This window comes from Haliotis asinina, chromosome 9 (assembly GCF_037392515.1).
Source record: "Haliotis asinina isolate JCU_RB_2024 chromosome 9, JCU_Hal_asi_v2, whole genome shotgun sequence".
Classification (NCBI taxonomy): Eukaryota; Metazoa; Mollusca; class Gastropoda; order Lepetellida; family Haliotidae; genus Haliotis; species Haliotis asinina.
In genome coordinates, this window is record NC_090288.1 from 10,909,321 (window position 1) to 10,930,535 (window position 21,215).

The window sequence follows — 21,215 nt, forward strand, 5'->3', positions numbered from 1 at the left end:
ACTAGGCCACCCCGCTGTCCTGACTCTGACGAAATTTAGTTGACACCGAAACGAGCGTTTGAGCTTGGTATTGGAGGAAGCACAGGTTCAATATTTTTGGTGAAACGCATGAGGTATGGTGTCGAATGGTGGGAATAAGGATTAAAACTTAGGTTGGAAACTTTCTGGCGTGAACCAGAGATGGAATTTATCACAGGAAATTGCTGTGTCATTCATAATTAATGTGTATACTCTTAAAAAAAGTAGAGGATAATGAACTTTCAATAAGAAGTGTAAACGTTAACAAACATTTCAAGGACAGACATCTTATGAACGCACCACCATTTCCCTCTATTACAACCACTAAACCCAACGCAAGATATGCATGTGCACAACGCAGTTGCCCCATACACGTGCATGGGGTCCTATTCTTGATTTTGACGTTTTTTAGGGACCGCTTAGAAGATTAATTATGACACTCATCTTGCATCACACATTTGTTAGTGTTCGTTTCTAGTCGTTTGTATTAACATGAAAATCTTATACATGCAAATTACATGCCATACACCAATTATCTTTTAAAAGCGATTACATTCCAAATAACTATGGTTTTAAGGAAGTGCAAATGGTGATGCACTCTCAAAACATTCAATAACATCATATCAACATTGATTGCCTCCAATAAATCTCCTAAAGATGTTTAATAGATATAAAAAAATGAAGATCCCTACTTTTTTGAAGAGTATATGTGAAGAAAAATACTGCATATGACTGGTGTCAGGATTGTGAAGGAGGTATACTACTTTCAGATGTCTTTTGTCAATCAGCAATATCGTCAGGTGCAGTACACCCTGTGTGACTTATACAATGTACTAGCTTTACATAGTCACTGATGATGATCTGGGGTAGAATAGGCCTTCAGCAATCCATGCTTGCCATAAAGGGCGACTATGCTTGTCGTAAGAGGCGACTAACGGGTGGTCAGGCTTGCTGACTTCATTGGAACATGTCATCGGTTCCCAATTGCGATGTTCATCGATTCCAAAGATCGATGCTCATGTTGTTGATCACTGGATTGTCTGGTCCAGACTCAATTGCTTACAGACCGCCGCCATATAGCTGTAATATTACTGAGTAACTAAACTAAACTCACTCACTCACTCATGAGTGATCACTGATGATGATGATGATGATGATGATGATGATGATGCAGTCTCCCACTTGTGCAGATGCAGCTCAAGATGTAAATCACTGGATTGTAGATAATAGAACAGTATCTACTTTCTCTGGAGGGATTGATGTCAACAGGAATATATTATACAAGGTAAGAAAACAGCAAACAGCCACCCTGTCTAATAACCAGATTCTGTATATAAAAAATTATCAGATTTATGATAACCATCATAATGGCACAAAAAAATCATCCAAAAAAAAGGCTTCACACAGTGTGTCCATGTGGGGAATCAAACCCAGTTCTTCAGTTGACAAGCAAACACTTTAACCACTAGCCCAATGCCTCTGTTTATTGTTAACTTGGATTCTCTCTTTGAATCCAAATGAGGGGTTATTTCTATGATAATATACCCCTGTATGTCCAGAAAGAAGGTGTCACTCTACCAATACCAACTAGGGGCACTTACTGGCTCAAAAAGGACTAGTTCAGCACCGACCTGACAATGACCTTGTGAGAGGCTTATGAGCAAGGCATGTGCTGCTACAATCAATTTGTGTGCACTTGCATATGTCTGCTCTCCCTTTCACAAAACAAATAGTTTTGCTCATTAATGTACACTGCTTAGTTCTCAAAAACACATTCTCTGCACCAGTCTGACTTATCCATGTTTGCCAGTACATGTTTTCAATTTATGATTTGATGGTACTTATTTAATAATTTATGGCATCAAGGTATCCAGGAAAGCTAACGGTTTTCTTAATAATTTTGAATTGATCAAATGATACAAGAATCTAATTCCATAGTTGATTCATATGGCATTAATGTTGTCACTTCTTGTCAACTCTGAGATGTGGTCAGTTTGTGTTCGAGACAAAATAAGATGACTGGAAGGGATTACTCCTTGACTTGTTCAATCTCCACACCATTTCATACGGATATGGTATTCTGGGTTCAGAAACTTTGTCCAATCGAGCCATCTGGAAAACAAAAAGATATTACAGGAAACTCATCATAAAAGTAAGATCAAAGTAACAATACAACTATGTCACATTCACTTCCTTATAGAAGAATTACTTGTGATGTCAACTTCTGTATTATGAGGAACTTAATTTCCAGAATATATTCTAATGCCTTTATCATCCATCACGTGAGCAAGAAATACAAAAAGTTATTAGTGCAAACTCACCTCCTCAAAAGACAGTGCCCTGCCACCAGCAGCACCCAAGTTTTCTTCAGATGTTACAGACTTACCTCTTATGAAGAACATGCTCAGCCACCAGCAGCACCCAAGTTTTCTTCAGATGTTAGAGACTTACCTCTTCTGAAGTACATGCTCAGCCACCAGTAGCACCCAAGTTTTCTTCAGATGTTAGAGACTTACCTCTTCTGAAGTACATGCTCAGCCACCAGTAGCACCCAAGTTTTCTTCAGATGTTAGAGACTTACCTCTTCTGAAGAACATGCTCAGCCACCAGCAGCACCCAAGTTTTCTTCAGATGTTAGAGACTTACCTCTTCTGAAGTACATGCTCAGCCACCAGTAGCACCCAAGTTTTCTTCAGATGTTAGAGACTTTCCTCTTCTGAAGTACATGCTTAGCCACCAGCAGCAGACGTCACAGACTCACCGCTTCTGAAGACATGTCCAGCCAACAGGATCACACAAACAGGCTTCAGATATTCCAGACTCACCTCCTCTGAAGACAGTGTCCAGCCACTAGCAGCTCCCAGGTTGTCATCCAGCTGTCCCAGACTCACCTCCTCTGAAGACAGTGTCCAGCCACTAGCAGCTCCCAGGTTGTCATCCAGCTGTTCCAGACTCACCTCCTCTGAAGACAGTGTCCAACCACTAGCAGCTCCCAGGTTGTCATCCAGCTGTCCCAGACTCACCTCCTCTGAAGACAGTGTCCAACCACTACCTGCTCCCAGGTTGTCATCCAGTTGTTTCAGACTCACCTCCTCTGAAGACAGTGTCCAGCCACTACCTGCTCCCAGGTTGTCATCCAGCTGTCCCAGACTCACCTCCTCTGAAGACAGTGTCCAACCACTACCTGCTCCCAGGTTGTCATCCAGTTGTTTCAGACTCACCTCCTCTGAAGACAGTGTCCAACCACTACCTGCTCCCAGGTTGTCATACAGCTGTCCCAGACTCACCTCCTCTGAAGACAGTGTCCAACCACTACCTGCTCCCAGGTTGTCATCCAGCTGTTCCAGACTCACCTCCTCTGAAGACAGTGTCCAACCACTACCTGCTCCCAGGTTGTCATCCAGCCGTCCCAGACTCACTTCCTCTGAAGACAGTGTCCAGCCACTAGCAGCTCACAGGTTGTCATCCATCTCTTCCAGACTCACCTCCTCTGAAGACAGTGTCCAGCCACTAGCAGCTCCCAGGTTGTCATCCAGCTGTCCCAGACTTACCTCCTCTGAAGACAGTTTCCAACCACTACCTGCTCCCAGGTTGTCATCCAGCTGTTCCAGACTCACCTCCTCTGAAGACAGTGTCCAGCCACTAGCAGCTCCCAGGTTGTCATCCAGCTGTCCCAGACTTACCTCCTCTGAAGACAGTGTCCAGCCACTAGCAGCTCCCTGGTTGTCATCCAGCTGTCCCAGACTCACCTCCTCTGAAGACAGTGTCCAGCCACTAGCAGCTCCTAGGTTGTCATCCAGCTGTCCCAGACTCACCTCCTCTGAAGACAGTGTCCAGCCACTAGCAGCTCCCAGGTTGTCATCCAGCTGTTCCAGACTCACCTCCTCTGAAGACAGTGTCCAACCACTACCTGCTCCCAGGTTGTCATACAGCTGTCCCAGACTCACCTCCTCTGAAGACAGTGTCCAACCACTACCTGCTCCCAGGTTGTCATCCAGTTGTTTCAGACTCACCTCCTCTGAAGACAGTGTCCAGCCACTACCTGCTCCCAGGTTGTCATCCAGCTGTCCCAGACTCACCTCCTCTGAAGACAGTGTCCAACCACTACCTGCTCCCAGGTTGTCATCCAGTTGTTTCAGACTCACCTCCTCTGAAGACAGTGTCCAACCACTACCTGCTCCCAGGTTGTCATCCAGCTGTTCCAGACTCACCTCCTCTGAAGACAGTGTCCAACCACTACCTGCTCCCAGGTTGTCATCCAGCTGTCCCAGACTCACTTCCTCTGAAGACAGTGTCCAGCCACTAGCAGCTCACAGGTTGTCATCCATCTCTTCCAGACTCACCTCCTCTGAAGACAGTGTCCAGCCACTAGCAGCTCCCAGGTTGTCATCCAGCTGTCCCAGACTCACCTCCTCTGAAGACAGTTTCCAACCACTACCTGCTCCCAGGTTGTCATCCAGCTGTTCCAGACTCACCTCCTCTGAAGACAGTGTCCAGCCACTAGCAGCCCCCAGGTTGTCATCCAGCTGTCCCAGACTTACCTCCTCTGAAGACAGTGTCCAGCCACTAGCAGCTCCCTGGTTGTCATCCAGCTGTCCCAGACTCACCTCCTCTGAAGACAGTTTCCAACCACTACCTGCTCCCAGGTTGTCATCCAGCTGTTCCAGACTCACCTCCTCTGAAGACAGTGTCCAGCCACTAGCAGCTCCCAGGTTGTCATCCAGCTGTCCCAGACTTACCTCCTCTGAAGACAGTGTCCAGCCACTAGCAGCTCCCTGGTTGTCATCCAGCTGTCCCAGACTCACCTCCTCTGAAGACAGTGTCCAGCCACTAGCAGCTCCCAGGTTGTCATCCAGCTGTCCCAGACTCACCTCCTCTGAAGACAGTGTCCAGCCACTAGCAGCTCCCAGGTTGTCATCCAGCTGTCCAGACTCACCTCCTCTGAAGACAGTGTCCAGCCACTACCTGCTCCCAGGTTGTCGTCCAGCTGTCCCAGACTCACCTCCTCTGAAGACAGTGTCCAGCCACTACCTGCTCCCAGGTTGTCATCCAGCTGTTTCAGAGTCGTGGCTCCGATGATGACTGATGGGACAGTGTCCTTCTGTAGCAGCCAGCGGAGAGACACCTGGGCCACAGACTTGCCTGAAGGCGAAAATGTTAACAGAACTTCAAAGTATGTTGCAAATTACACTGTGTATCAGGTTTGTCATAACGCTTGCCAAGTTTTTGAAAATGTTCACAAGGTCTCTTTGCAAATGTTCTTTGCCAGGATTGTCTTCCCAACTTGTCACAATGTCTACTTGGTTGGTCACAATATCTACCACCCATGAAGATCCGGATTAGAATTGATGTTCTGTAACCCATGTTGGGTGGTCAGTCTTGCTGACTTGGCAGACACATGTCATCATATCCCAGCTGCATAGATTGATGCTAATTCTGATGATCACTGGATTGTCTGGTCCACACCATCGCCATACAGCTGAAATATTGGTGTGTGTAAAACAAAACTCACTCACTACCAAGTGTGTCTACTTATCGCAATGTCAAACAAGTTTCTCATACTCTCCATCAGTTTTCTCACAGTATCTACCAGATCTGTATCTACCTATTTTTACCAAATGTCTATCTGGTTTGTCACTATGTCTTTTTGTCAACCATGTAAAGAATGTTACTCACTACATCTACCATATATATCCACTACTTGTCTGTATGTTGCCTGTATATATCTACCAAACTTCTCATTGTCTCATTGTTATAATAAAAGACACAATAAGTACCTAATTTTTCAAGCATATCTACCACATCTCTCACAATCTACAAATCTTGTCATTGTTCTCTACCAGGTTTTACTGAATGTCTACCTAATCAGATGCAATATCTACCAGGTTTTACAGAATGTCTACTTAATCAGTTGCAATATCTACCAGGTTTTACAGAATGTCTACTTAATCAGTTGCAATATCTACCAGGTTTTACAGAATGTCTACTTAATCAGTTGCAATATCTACCAGGTTTTACAGAATGTCTACCTAATCAGCAGCAGTATCTACCAGGTTTTACTGAATGTCTACCTAATCAGTCGCAATATCTACCAGGTTTTACTGTATATCTACCTAATCAGTCGCAATATCTACCAGGTTTTACTGTATATCTACCTAATCAGTTGCAATATCTAAGAGGTTTTTCACATTGTCTACAAGTTTATCATACTGTCTGTAAGGTGTATATAAGATGTCCGAGAGTCATCCTTCAAGTGACACCTACCATGTGTCGTCGCAATGTCCTTCAGGGCATCGATGATGTTCCAGATCTGATCATTCCCTTCTAGGGTGCTCCATCCCGGCATGGCCTGGTTTGCCCGTTTCTCATCATCCCTCACCCAGCCCAGGCGCCCACTTGTCGGGGGAGAGTCTCGTGTGTACTTCCCAGACAGCAGGCCACTGGTCATGACATTGATTTATTCAAAACAATTATCATATGGTGAATACTGAATTTCTCTGAATGGCATTTTAAGTGACAAATTTATGGATTAAAGTTTTCATATTTTGTGAATGCGATTTTTCTTAGATTCTTGTATTGCTGCCAAGCAGGACTTACTGGCTAATCAGCCAAACCACATTTGTCTGAGAGCTAATTTAAGTAGAACCATTGAAAAATGTATTGAAAAAGCACACAGCACACAATTAAATGGAATGTTGTACAGCATATTCTTCATGCATACATCACTAAAGAGATTGGCCTCATTAAAAATGTGCTCATCCTTCAAGAAAGATTACACAATATGAGTAATCCTTGATTAAACGCAAACCTACTGAACCTTACTTCCATGTGCTCATTACTCTTTAGCAAATTTTACTTGCTGGTAGGGGAGAATGACGGGTTTGGGTGGTCAGGCTCGTTAACTTAGTTGACCATGTCATTGTAATCCAATGGTGTAGGTGACTGCTCATCCTGTTCATCACTGGATTGTCTGGTCTAGACTCAATTATTTCCAGACCACAGCCATATAGTATTAAACAACAATCCAATGAGTCACCCACTGACTACCAGACCAACACAACACATTCACCCATTGACTACTAGACCAACACAACACATTCACCCATTGACTACTCGACCAACACAACACATTCACCTATTGACTACTAGACCAACACAACTCATTCACCAATTGACTACTAGACCAACACAACTCATTCACCCATTGACTACTAGACCAACACAACTCATTCACCCACTGACTACCAGACCAGCACAACTCATTCACCAATTGACTACTAGACCAAAACAACTCATTCACCCACTGACTACCAGACCAGCACAACTCATTCACCAATTGACTACTAGACCAACACAACTCATTCACCCACTGACTACCAGACCAGCACAACTCATTCACCCATTGACTACTAGACCAACACAACTCATTCACCCACTGACTACTAGACCAGACCAACACAATTCATTCACCCATTGACTACTAGACCAACACAACTCATTCACCCACTGACTACCAGACCAACACAACTCATTCACCCATTGACTACTAGACCAACACAACTCATTCACCCATTGACTACTTGACCAACACAACTCATTCACCCATTGACTACTAGACCAACACAACTCATTCACCCATTGACTACTCGACCAACACAACTCATTCACCCATTGACTAGTAGACCAACACAACACATTCACCCACTGACTACTAGACCAACACAACTCATTCACCCATTGACTACTAGACCAACACAACTCATTCACCCACTGACTACCAGACCAGACCAACACAACTCATTCACCCACTGATAACTAGACCAACACAACTCATTCACCCATTGACTACCAGACCAGACCAACACAACTCATTCGCCCACTGACTACCAGACAAACATAACTCATTCACTCATTGACCACTATACCAACACAACACATTCACCCATTGACTACTAGACCAACACAACTCATTCACCCATTGACTACCAGACAACAAAACTCATTCACTCACTGACTTCTACACCAACACAACACATTCACCCACTGACTACTAGACCAACACAACTCATTCACCCACTGACTACCAGACCAACACAACTCATTCACCCACTGACTACCAGACCAGCACAACTCATTCACCCACTGACTACTAGACCAACACAACTCAGACATCCAATGAGACATGGCTAGGGTAACCGATCGACACGATGCTTTACAATGTGATTTTTGTGCCAAGGTAAAAGGTATCACCATATGGTCATTTACCGGGTAATCATTCAGTTAACATCACAGCAGAATTGTTGAGGGATCTCCAGGACATTACTACAGAACTGTAAACTCCACCACAAAACTGTTAAGTGATCGCCATTTAATTCATTCATGCCAAATTGTCCATTAATATTCATCCTTCCCTAGAATTTGATTGATGACGCAATGCACCATTTATACACCCAACTCACCCCTTGAGAGGACTCCAAGGCAGTACCCCTAATCCCTCCATCTTGCACACCTGTAGGGGTTCAAACTCCGGTTCCCGACACGCCAGGCTGTATTGTTGCTGGAAGCCAATACATTGTCTCATTAGAATTATAGATACTGCAACAACATGAGAATGCTGGGTTAAAGTGAATGAGTTTAGTTTTATGCTGCTTATAGAATATTCCAGAAATAATATGGCAGAGGACATTAGAAATGGGTTTCACACATTGTACCAATGTGAGAGTGATGAGTGAAAGCTTTACCCACTAGGCTACCGGCCTACAACTGGGTTAGACGGGGCACACAAATGTTGGTCAGGATCAGTGACGTGATTCATCATTTTCAAGTTGTAAACTAATTCTTCCAGAAACAATGTTTGATCAAGACTTGAAATTATTCACAGACTAGTGAAGTACAACTGGAAAAATGTGTGTTGTTGCACAGAAAACACTCAGACAGAAATTTTACTTCATTTCAAACACTGTCAGTATATAGAGATTACTGAGTGTGTTTCCATGACAACAATATCATATATCAGGAATAAAAATTATATTACATGACACATTTAATGTCATTGTTAAAATTATTCTTTAAAAAAAAGCAGCAAATGATACATAAAGAGAATTGAGCATTCACGTCAGAATACACAGTGCAAACCAAGGTGATGTAATGTTTTTGGATTTTCATGGCATGTATGGAGTTTTGTGGAAGTAGATTGGATCTAATTTGCATATTTGTCAGATTCGGTCACCAAGTTTATCAGATTGCTTTATTGCACCGATAACACCCGCCATGATATGATAAAATGCTATACCATTAATTTGGTTCCAGCTATCTTGTCCTACCTGCAAGAGAGCAGAAGCATTTATACCTTTAGAGTCCTACCTGTAAGCTGATAAAGGGGTTCAGGCCAAGCTTCTCTGATGTGCAGACTATCTTCTGTAGTTGCCAGCCCACCACATTGCTAGCACCAACATAGCGCACCTTCCCACATCGAACCAGGTCATCAAATGTGCGGAGTGTTTCTTCAATAGGCGTGCCATCATCCCAGAGGTGCATCTTGAACACCAGCATAGTCCTTGGTTAGACTATGGCAATTTAAACAAGACACTTGAGAAACAAACGCTTTCCAAAAAGATGGCTATGTCCCTTGCTGCTAAAGAAGAATGAAATATAATTTATTTACTAGTTTCATCTTTTGGTATCATAGAAAATTATCTTTTGTGTGATGTAGCTTTTAATCACTTCTAGAATCTTCTGCTAACTCAAGAAGCTAAAGAATATAGTTGTTTGAATGTACCAGTGCAGACAGACATATCCACTGTCAGTATCAGAGCTTATTATGACTGGGACAGTTGCAAATTCTCAACCCAGATACCCCAACCCTCTATTACCCTACCCTACCCTGATATCTGTTATGTTAGTTCCTGACATCAAATTTATAAGAAATGGTAATATCCCCTCAGTTCAGAGGCTAAAACATGGTGCAATGTTTTATGAGATATCGCATTTACATAAGCATGAAACTGGTCAAAGTGTCATGGTGACCTTGAAAATAATGTGTCAACATGTTCCCCCAATGTAGAGTGTCACCAAATTTGAAGACACAGGATACAACAGTGTATGAGATATAGTATTAACAAGAATCGAGACATAAGTACATAAGGGTGGACAGTCTGACACAGTTTCCTGTTCCAGGTTGCAGCAGGAGAGTATCAGAGAGACAGTATACACAGATTATAGCATATAGCTGGAATATTGATGAGTGCAGCATAAAACTACACACTACACAGTGTAGAGACTGACAAAATACAGCCAGTACTCACCTGATACAGATCAACAAAATCTGTCTGCAGCCTCTCAAGGCTGCCTTCAATGCTCTTTACAATATGGCGCCGACTCAGACCCTGACCAAATGATGTGGTTCCTCTCACCTTTGTGGCCACAACAAACTTCTCCCGAGATTGTCTGAAATTGAAACCAAAGTCTCTTTTCATATGTTGTCTCAAAATGCATTCAATTACTATCCAATTAAGATTTAGTGGGTAAGTCTCTATCATCAAACTGCCATGCTCCTAGCTTTTGCTTGACACAATGGTGAAATGCACAAAATGAAATATCACCAGTGAAACATCCTGTAAGATAAGAAAATGATGGGAACTTACTACTGAGAAAGCACTACAGTTAGTTTTGAGTATCGTCCATCAGTAGTGTATGACAGAATGAGGTGTGCATGGTAGACTTGAGTATTTCCAAAATTTGCAAATTGCAATTAGTGTAACGCATGGTTTAGGGTACTGAAACTTCTGTTTCCTTTCTTTTGAAACAATGCCACTGGTAGGACTCAGATGTGATTGAATAAGAGATAAAATGAAAACATTCCCTAATTGAAGACTTCGCATTAAAGTTTGAAACACAAGAAAAAGTGTCGTGAGAGGTGTCCTCCATTTAGGTTTGTTCATCGCTCCAACAAGTAATGGCAATAAACTATTTTCTTATTTAAATGGTTTAAAAGTCAAGCAAATGCAATTATATAACCAACAAATATTCTCAAAACTATTAGTGTATAATATATATATAGGAGATACAAATGTTATTTATATTTTGAAGTCAAGGTCTACCATGACCGGTAGCAACAGACAGACTGTGTTGAACCTTGAGGTGATTCTTTATTGCAGTTTTTAACAAAGGCATTCAGAGCTTAGGAAAATAAAATGATGTCTAGATAATGTGAGGGCATGACATGGTACTGTCGGTGATAATAAAAAACAGTAGAAATTTCTTAACACATAATGCCCATATAAGACATCCCCAACTATTTAACGGCATTGGTATTCATATTGGTCCATTACTACACACTTTGAGAGCCAGGATCCGATGAACTTCTCAGACAGTCCTTGTGAGTAGACGTCAGCAGTGTCAAGAAAGTTGCCTCCCCACTCGACATAGCGGTCAAGCACCTGGTGGGAGTATTCTTCCGTGGCCTGACCAGGTAGCTTAGCCTGTGACACAAAGTGAGTGAGGTGAGTACAATATAAAGTTGCTTTCAACAGTATTTTACTTCCAGAATAGCATATAAATATGCAGGCACACATTACATACTTACTTCTGCTGTAGCTATGCATTGAATTAGTGACTTATCCCACTTGGTACCCATTTTCTGTTGGGTGAACAGAGGTAATTTTCAACAAATTCACTTGAATAAGGTGAGACCACATGTATCAAATGTGCTTCATTGTAGGGCAGGAAGAAATTCTAAAGAAACACGCTACAAAGGACTCTCAGTGACCAACATTGCTTGCAACATGGTCCTAATAATGACCTAGCTAAGATTAATAATGGTGTCTGACGAGCGAGAAATAATGGCATGTAAAAAAAATACCTTGTGGCGTCTGATTATTTATAAAACAAGTTAGAAACCAAGCCCTTGCCAAGACAAATGTGCAGTTCAGAAACTGAAACACATTATATAAATCTCAGTTCAAAAAGGGACACACTGCACATAGCTTATCTGACAGGGTCAAATATATTTCTCCATTTTGGTGTTCAGATTCTACAGGATATGCCCACATTGTTTCAATAGTACCTCATGGCATACTTGCACAATGATACACAAAATCTCAATTAAAAAATATAAAGTTCTTTGTTGCAAATGTTTATTCACATTAATCACAAAATACTGTCTGAAATTATAACATAAACGTTATAAGTGATATAGAACCTCTTAATGTCCCATTGGAGGTGTTGTCACACATTTTGAAAAGTTATGTTTGTATTTTTATTTCATTAAAAATAATTACAACTTTTAACACTATGAACAAGTCAAGCTATAAACATCATGTTTCAAGATGCATTGTGTGGGGCAAGTCCATTCAGGCAGTAATGGTTTAGTAAATGTTAAAGGGTAAAAAGAAACCAGCAGATTGACAAACGAAGGCCATACCACAAGTTCACTTGAACCTTGCTCTGGGTGATATAAGCATGTCAGCAAAATATTAGAAGAAGGTTAAGCAAAGCCCTGTGTGGGGTCATAGATTAACACCACTAGCTATGTTGTAAAGGTGAATAGGTAGAATGATATAGGTTGTGTGTCCACTAGGATAGGCTATTGACCCTGTGATGAGATTCACCTCCCTGGCCAAAATATGGGTTGTCATGCTTACATCTTTCAAATGGGGTGCCAGTCAAATCGCCCCAGCACATTTGGTCAAAATGCCCCAGATTTTTGGTCAGATCGCCCCATGTTTGGCCAAATCGTCCCAAGGGGGTAGTCAAAATGCCCCAATTTACTTAATAGCGTTTAATATAAGCCATAAATGCATAGTATTTGTCAACTTCCGTATAAAATTCTTCAGATAATATTATGTAGAAATATTTCTGATAAATTTTATGTTAGTAAACTGATAAGATCAAAAGCAATATGTGTAGACCGCGCTGTAAAAACAGTTGTTTGGTAAAGAATCACCAGAATAAACTAATGGTTTGTAGAATATGTTTAATGGAAAAGCTGTAAATTTATGCATAGTTTTTCTGTTTGTGTTTCTCCAGAGTACTGCAGCAGCCTAGCTCCCCGACTTACCCCCGAATCGCCAAACGTCATCGTCCCGAGGCACAAGTTTGCCACCTTCAGTCCAGACTTTCCTAAGAACTTGTAAGGTAATTTACTCTCCTCTGGTACAGCTGTCATCTTGAGTAGATGTTCGTAACGTCTTTTCTCAACGGTGGACGACTTGTCTCGGGAACGGGGTTAACCCCACAAAGGGGGGGCAACTCTATCCAACATGATTTTCCATTTTTCCTGGCCAAGCTTTTGTAAAAAAATTGATGTTCGAATCAAGTTTTCATTTTTAAAACCCTTTCATTAAAAATATCGGTGTTTTGGAGTAATAGATTTGTTATATTTGAGTTGGAAAAGGTATTAATGGTTTCCACTGCTTAAATAATTTTGAAACTATTTCTCGTTCAAAGAAGTCAAAACTTCCACAAAGATCAAGACTGACATACTTTATGGATAACAATTTCTTTATTATAGTATAGTAATATAGTGTGACGTTTCGGTACAGATTCTAGCACCGTTGTTAAGCAGGAATGTAACATTACAGTGGTGGCAAAATATATATAATGAGGCTAACAAAGACAACAAGAAAACAAGGTAATTAACACAATAGGGTGGGGAATGAGGTGATGTTTATACAGCTGATGGTATACAATTAAGTGATCACGTGCCACCCATGTTGCTCTGTTGCGGACTCTGAGACTATATTCCTGGATGCACACATAGTAACAGGAGCGAAAACGGTTACAATGTGAGGAGTTACGTCCCTTTGCCGCGTTGACGCAATAACACCGGCGTTGTGCCAGTGGTGGAGTGAATTACAATTTTGGGGGGATAGATCAGATCTGAAGGAGGCAAACGTCTCACGAGGGTGTACTTCTGTCTCCATGTTTTACTGTATTTATTTGTTTTATGGTTTATGTCACCTGACTCACTGACACTAAGTTGAAGCGTTAAAGTAATAAAACGAAGATGACGATGATAATGACGATGTTGATATTGATGACGACGACAATGGTAATGACAGTGATGATGAAGATGACGACGATGATGACGACAACGACGATGATGATCATGATGATGATGATGCCGACGAGCGACAACGATGGTTACAACGATGATGATAGTGTAAAAGTTCGAGATACAATCTTGAACGGCCCCGCAGTAACCTGATACGAGATATATCTCCTCGAACTGTAACCATATCAGTATGAATGAACGTGACCCGTGTCACTCTCAGTCTGAGCAGTCATGTGACAAATGAAGTTGGCTACTTTGACGTCATCGCCTCGCCTTAAACCGGCGGCGCACGCCTAAGCAGCATGGACGTTTTCTCTTTAAAGTGCGTGCAAAGTGAATGCGTTGATAAGATATGAGTTGTTTTCTTTGTTGGTTTCTTTATGCTGATTGTCCGGCAATGTAGCGTCTATAAATGACCTAACCCGGACCAGACAATCCAGTGTTTGACATAATGAACGTCGATCTTCTCGGTATCAGGTGACACGCATCAGTCAAGGCACCCTCTTACGAGGACAGGTCTCTGTGAATCAATTTTAATCTTGTTCTTCATGGTGGTGAAATTGTGTGCACTTTCATACACAGGGCAGCAGAAACATAAACATACTGAACAACAAAAGAAACGCAAGTTTAGGAAAAATAATATTTCATAAAAGGAAGCATTGTTATGTTTTTATTCTAAATCTTGACAAAAGATGATTTGCGTTTCTTTTGCTGTTCAGTATAACTTAACAAGTAAGAACAAAGATGTAATTTGTACGTGTGCATGTATGCATGTAGGGTCTCAGTGTTTCCAGGTGCCATTACAGGTCGTGTATAAGTATTCACGTCCAGCTCCGGGTATTGGTGACAACATTTGATGCAAATGGGCAAGAATATGGTGCTGTACTTTGAACTGAACTGTTACTGAATGCAGTGTCACCAAACAAGCCTGAATAAAACTTGGTCATACGATGCTATATCACGCTATGTACGTTTACCTCCCTTTGCCCCCAGTCGATCACGATATAAACACGAGTGTCAATCCACTGTCGTCGTCATTACTTGCCCAGCAACAAAGATGGCAGCTGTGCCAGAGGAGAACAAGCTTTCTTATAACTTCTTGGGGAGGTCTGGACTGAAGGTGGCTAACATATGTCTTGGCACGATGACTTTTGGGGATTCAGGGGTAAGTGATGAATGTTGACACGAATGGCAGTGAGTGAGACCTCTGTTCTGAGGGTCTTAATATATGTGCTCTGTCACATGATGAATGGCCTGTATTTACTCACCATCTTGGACTGTCGCCATTGTGGCAGCCCCTCCACAATTTCAGTCCAACCAGTTTATTTGTATATTTATTTATCCTATCGTCTTTTTCAAATGATGTTTATTTGCTCCTGCAGCATACGATCATTCGTTCTTTCTTCGAAACGTTTACTTTTCCCACTGTAGTATGAATATACTTTCGTTCGCAATATCTGTAATGCACACATTATTTCAAATTGATTTTTTAAAAAGGGAACATTTTAAAAATTTTGTCTTTCACTTCGACTATTTTTGTCTTTCGTTGAATTCTTGCTCGTGAATCAAAATTACAATTATTCTAGCTCTTTTTTCGATTATATTTTCCGTATTTCAAAATACCGAAATTTCAATCATATTTTCAATTATGTAAAAAATGCAGTAATTTTGTCGTCAATTAAACTATTTTCTTTCAATTTCAAATTATGAAAGTGAACTTGAACTAACGAGAACATAATTAGTATTATGATAAATTAATCGGAATAATGGTAAGAAAACCTCGGCAATTTGAAGCTAAATAAACAAATAATTAAAATAACAACTTTCGATGTAACAATGAACGTGTTTCACCTATGTGGCGCCTTAAGGATTTTGCATGAACGTATTTGATCTGTCGCCATGTTACAGGTCAAGCGACCCGGTCAGGCCACAGAGGAGTACTCCCACCAGGTGCTTGACCGCTACGTCCAGTGGGGAGGCAACTTCCTCGACACCGCTGATGTCTATTCGCAAGGACTGTCCGAGAAGTTCATTGGATCCTGGCTGTCAAAGTATGTTATAATCGATTAGCAGTGCGAGGCACTGGGGTACACCAACTGTAAATGGAGTAGCGTGTGCAGGGAATACCTGTACCTTTGAACTTCTAGAATCTGCTGGATCTGACGAAGGCTGTTGTTGTACTGGATACTGGAGTGAGTGAGTAAATGAGTGAGTGAGAGTCTATTTGAATAATGCTCCAGTTGTATCAGGTAGCACTATTTTGAGGTAAGAGAAAGTCCTCAGTAAGGTGATTGGTAGCTTCAGTTTTAAATATACAGAGTCAATACAGACGTATAAGCATTTTTGACTATCAACAGAAATAGATTTAATTTGTAGCAAGGTGCAAAAAGGCTGTGAAACTCGTATGAATGGACAGGTGTTCGTTACCATGGTAAGCATGTCCTGCCCAGTAGGTTGTACCCGCAATCTGCAGAATTTGCAAGTATTAGAAGGCCGATACCACACAACATTATTTCTGCTCTGGAAAAACTTGTATACAAACCAGACAAACAAGTGATTGATGAATGAGAAAGTCCAGTTGTTAAATTGGGATTACGACTAACATGCAGTCGTTCCGAGATATATTTGGAATGTGTAAAAGAAAAACGTTTTGGAAATAGATGAGTCTATGACCACTCTTTCTTTGTATTTTTGGTCCTAGAGCTTAATGTATTTCTTTAATGTATAATGTATATCTTTTATTAATGCAGACAGTCACGTGAGCAGTTCGTTGTAGCCACTAAGGTCAGGGGTAACTCGGCGGTTGGTGTCGGACTCAGTCGTCGCCATATTGTCAACAGTATCGAGAGGAGTCTTGAGAGGCTTCAGACGGACTACGTGGATCTGTACCAGGTGAGTACTGACTGTAGTGTGTGGACCTGTACCAGACCTCTGTGAGGATCTCTTCCGGAATAGTATAGGTGTACTGCCTGGAGTGGAACCAGGTTTACCTCACGCTTTTCTCGAATCCAAACCCACGATAACGAGGCAATGGCACCATTCCTAAGTGCGTGGAATATTGTCACATCTTCCAGATGCACCTTTGGGATGATGGTACTCCTATTGAAGAAACACTACGCGCATTTGATGACCTGGTTCGATGTGGGAAGGTGCGCTACATCGGTGCCAGCAACGTGGTGGGCTGGCAGCTACAGAAGATAGTCTGTACATCGGAGAAGCTTGGCCTGAACCCCTTTATCAGCTTACAGGTAGGACATTGTTTCATGAACCGACTTGCTCAAATACAGATCGACTTACAGCTGGGACCCCGTCATCAGCCATCAGGTATTACGTGATATCTTGAAACAGTTTATACATTTTTAACCTGAAAATTATTGTCGTAATTGTTTTCAGCAACAGTACAGCTTAGCGTGTCGGGAGACAGAGTTCGAACCCCTACAGGTGTGCAAGACGGAGGGATTGGGTGTGTTGCCTTGGAGCCCTCTCAAGGGGTGAGTTGTAACTGGTGGACTGATTTAAGAGGCAAGCAATAAGGAAGAGTATTTACTGAAACATACAAAGTACAGATTTTTCAGAGGCGGAGTAATGTACCAAGGCACTCTCTTATGGCGGTAGGGTAGCCCGGTGGTTCACTCCTCAGTCCGGGTCCGATTCCCTACATTGGTACAAAATCCATGTCCGGTGTTCACTCCAGTGATATTGCAAGAATACTGATAAAAGCTGTGTAAATCCCAACTCACTCTTAACTGTTCGGTAGCAATGTCTTAGAGCCAGATAGGTGTCTTGTAAATACCTCAACAGTTTAATAAAAGTGGTTAGGAAATGTCTCATTCGTTTGTTGGTCGCATGCAGAAGGTCCTTGAAGAATGTAGTTGTAATGTCCTAAAGATCTCTCAGCAGTAATGGCGTCCTTTAGATGTGACCCATAAAGGTCCGTGGTAGAATAGGCCCCTAGCAACCCATGCTTGCCATAAAAGGTGATTCTGATTGTCGTAAGAGGAGATTAACGGGATCGGGTGGCCAGACTCGCTGACTTGGATGACACATGTCATTGGTTCCCGGTTGCGCAGATCGATGCTCACTGGATCACTGGATTTGCTGGTCCAGACTCTATTATCTACAGGGATATTATTTAGGTGGAATATTGCAGAGTGCAGGGTAAAACTAAACTCACTCACTCTTTTAGATGTTTCGCAAGGAGTGTCACCTGCGTATCGTTACGGGTGAGTTGACCTTGATATCGTGATATGGTACATTACTATTCTCATGCACATCTCATTCTTATCTCTTTTCCGTTATTAGCTCAAGTAAAATGAAACAACCCTGCATCAATGTCGCCGGAAAGTGTATAATCAAACATCCTCTCGATGTCAGAAAGCGTATCCGATTGTTTACAAGAAGTCAGTACTATTGTGAATGTCTTATCGCTAATCTATTATACCACACGACTCACACAGAGGCCTGCTGTCTGGGAAGTACACAAGAGACTCTCCACCGACAAGTGGGCGCCTGGGTTGGGTGAGAGAAGATGAGAAACGAGCAAGTCAGGCCATGCCAGACTGGAGCGCCCTGGAAGGGAATGATCAGATTTGGAACATCATTGATGCACTGCAGGACATCGCCAAGTCACATGGTAAGTAGAGCTGTAAGAGCGAATGCTGCTTGTGACGTAACAGTACGGAATTTGACAGACAATATGGAGACCATTGTAGACACTGAGAGGAATCCGGTAAATGCTGTGACAAACTGAACAGGTATTAGTCCAAAACACAGACGATAAAACCTTGTTGAGAAGACCAAGATTGAAATATGTGATAAGATTACACATATGACATTGTATGGCGTTTTTTCCTTAAGGTAAATCCATGGCCCAGGTGTCACTACGCTGGCTACTACAAAAGGATGTGGTTCCATCAGTGATCATCGGAGCTACATCCCTGGAACAGCTGGATGACAACTTGGGTGCAAGTAGTGGTTGGGCGCTGTCATCAGAGGAGGTGAGTTTGTGACTGACAGAGACTGGATGATATCTCAAGAGGAGGTAAGTCTGGCACAGCTGTTGAACAACATAGGTACACCTAGATACTGGATGATATCTCCAGAGGTGGTAGGTCTGGCACAGCTGTTGAACAACATAAGTGTTGCTGGAGACTGGACGATATTTTCAGAGGAAGCAAATCTGGCAAAGACGTTGGATAACATAGGTCCTAGAGACTGGACGATGTCATCAGAGAAGGTCAATCCATGTTAGATGACTGACAACGACCTGTTGTTTTTGAGTGGGTACAACCATCAGAGGAGGCGAGTCTTTGACATATATGACTGACTACGAGTGTTGTTTGTGGCCGTATGCTGTCTTCAGATGCCGATGTGACAGAAAGATTACAGCAAGGAAGCTACTCAGGTTATTTCCCTGGGCCCTATGACGTGATCGTAATTTTACCACTACATAAGGCATCAGGCAATATCAAATCACAAGATGATTTTTGTTTGTCATACAAATTATCAAGTTCACCATGCTTTTCAGATGGCACGACTGGACGAAGTGTCTCAACCCAGAATACCGTATCCATATGAAATGATTTGGAGACTCAACAGGTCTCGGCGCAATCCCTACCAGTCATCATACTTCGTCTCCAACTCAGACTGATCACAGCAAACTGCGAAGCTTAGAGCGTCCATCTGGTCTTTTACACGTATCATTGCACCTCAGAATATTATCTTAAATGTTACCTGCATACTTCATTGGGATATAAAATCAAATTCTCGCTGAGTGACAGCACAAAGACTTTATTACTGGTACATATATTTGCACTATTTTCATTAAACTGACATATCACATATTACATTCTGTCGACGTGTATTTCGGCCATGTTGCCAAATTGTCTGTCTGTCGTATTAGTTTTCTTTCAACCAGCATGACAGATTTGTATCCTTTGGTGTGATTTCTGTAATAAAAAACAACCTTTTTCCCTTCTCATTGATTTCCTTATACTCACGACCTTTCGTCGTTTAAAGACTTTCTGTTGTTGCTTAATGCTTTATGCTTCCACAACATAATTCTATTTAACGTTATGTGTACAAAGGCTGTATGACAGCCTCTGAGCTTTCCTTCTTGTCGTTCCGGTAACCACGTATAGTGGACAGATAGCACATATTAAATAGTTCTGTCCATACGTAACGGCTGCATTTGGAACAGAACCAGTGAGCATATTTCTGTTGTCATGAAAGTGTCAAGGTATATGTTGTTCATCTTAATGACAAAACTGACGGTCATAAAGTCTACAATCTCAAGAGAAAGAGTGCTTACACGGCGCCTCATCCACATCACTCAGAGACATGTTCTAAGCGCATAACATATATACAGGTTCCGTGCTCAGGAAAGTTTACGTTCACAGATATTTCCTGAAGAGATGACTTTTGAGTTTGGACTTAAAGACTGGCAGTGATGGGGAGGTTTTAAGAACTGGTGGCAGAGCGTTACAGAGAGTGTCATCAGCATGACAAAAATGTATTTGTACGAAAGGCTTTTTGTTTCTACACAGGGACAACTAACCGATCTTTCAGATTTACGTCTGCAATAGGAAGGTGTAACTCCCGCAGCTAACGTTTTGAAAGATGGACAATGTTTTATTACATAATCCCAACAAAGCATAATAATACCTTTTTGAGGGTATCAATGGAGGCAACATGTGTGCCAAACACAAAGACACGAGGATTCAACACAAAAGATGAAACAAACTTGATCGAGGGAAACAAATACCAGCGCCTTGAGCATGCAATAGTTGCATGGATATGTGCGCTATATAAATATCCAATAATAAATAACAATATATAATAATTTTGTGTTAAAGTCCGTGGAACCGTTTGGGTCAGAGGTTAAGCAGCTTTCAACTGACAAGAACCAGTACACTATGAGGAGTTGCGCCCCTTAGTCGTGTTTATGCAATAACACGCTCGCCGTGGCAGCGGGAGTGTCCTAAAATGTCTTGGGTAGATCTGGTCTGAAGGTGGCCAATATGTTTCATTATGTGACATTTGGGGAACCATTCTAGCACCTCCTATCTGAGACTTTACGAGTCACAGGCCTGGGATGGAAGGACCCAATTTTGTTTCCACGTTTTACGGTATGTACCTCTCTGGT

General features: G+C 41.9%; 2 protein-coding genes across 2 annotated transcripts; one reads left to right on the forward strand and one right to left on the reverse strand.

Annotated features, from left to right (window-relative positions):
- Nucleotides 1–710: 710 nt before the first annotated feature.
- Nucleotides 711–13,279, reverse strand: LOC137295657 (1-deoxyxylulose-5-phosphate synthase YajO-like). Its single transcript, XM_067827124.1, has 8 exons — nucleotides 13,076–13,279; nucleotides 11,356–11,498; nucleotides 10,323–10,464; nucleotides 9,382–9,555; nucleotides 8,478–8,575; nucleotides 6,283–6,458; nucleotides 5,021–5,160; nucleotides 711–2,130 (listed from the first exon to the last, which is right to left on the reverse strand). The coding sequence occupies exons 1-8, from the start codon at nucleotides 13,181–13,183 to the stop codon at nucleotides 2,008–2,010; spliced, it is 1,104 nt and encodes a 367-aa protein (XP_067683225.1). The 5' UTR covers nucleotides 13,184–13,279; the 3' UTR covers nucleotides 711–2,007.
- Nucleotides 13,280–15,062: 1,783 nt separating this feature from the next.
- LOC137295659 (1-deoxyxylulose-5-phosphate synthase YajO-like) lies at nucleotides 15,063–20,051 on the forward strand. The gene is made up of 8 exons (XM_067827125.1): nucleotides 15,063–15,236; nucleotides 15,980–16,122; nucleotides 16,822–16,963; nucleotides 17,146–17,319; nucleotides 17,465–17,562; nucleotides 18,529–18,704; nucleotides 18,929–19,068; nucleotides 19,599–20,051. Exons 1-8 carry the CDS (start codon nucleotides 15,129–15,131, stop codon nucleotides 19,719–19,721), a joined length of 1,104 nt encoding a protein of 367 aa, XP_067683226.1. The 5' UTR covers nucleotides 15,063–15,128; the 3' UTR covers nucleotides 19,722–20,051.
- The last annotated feature ends 1,164 nt before the right edge of the window (nucleotides 20,052–21,215 follow it).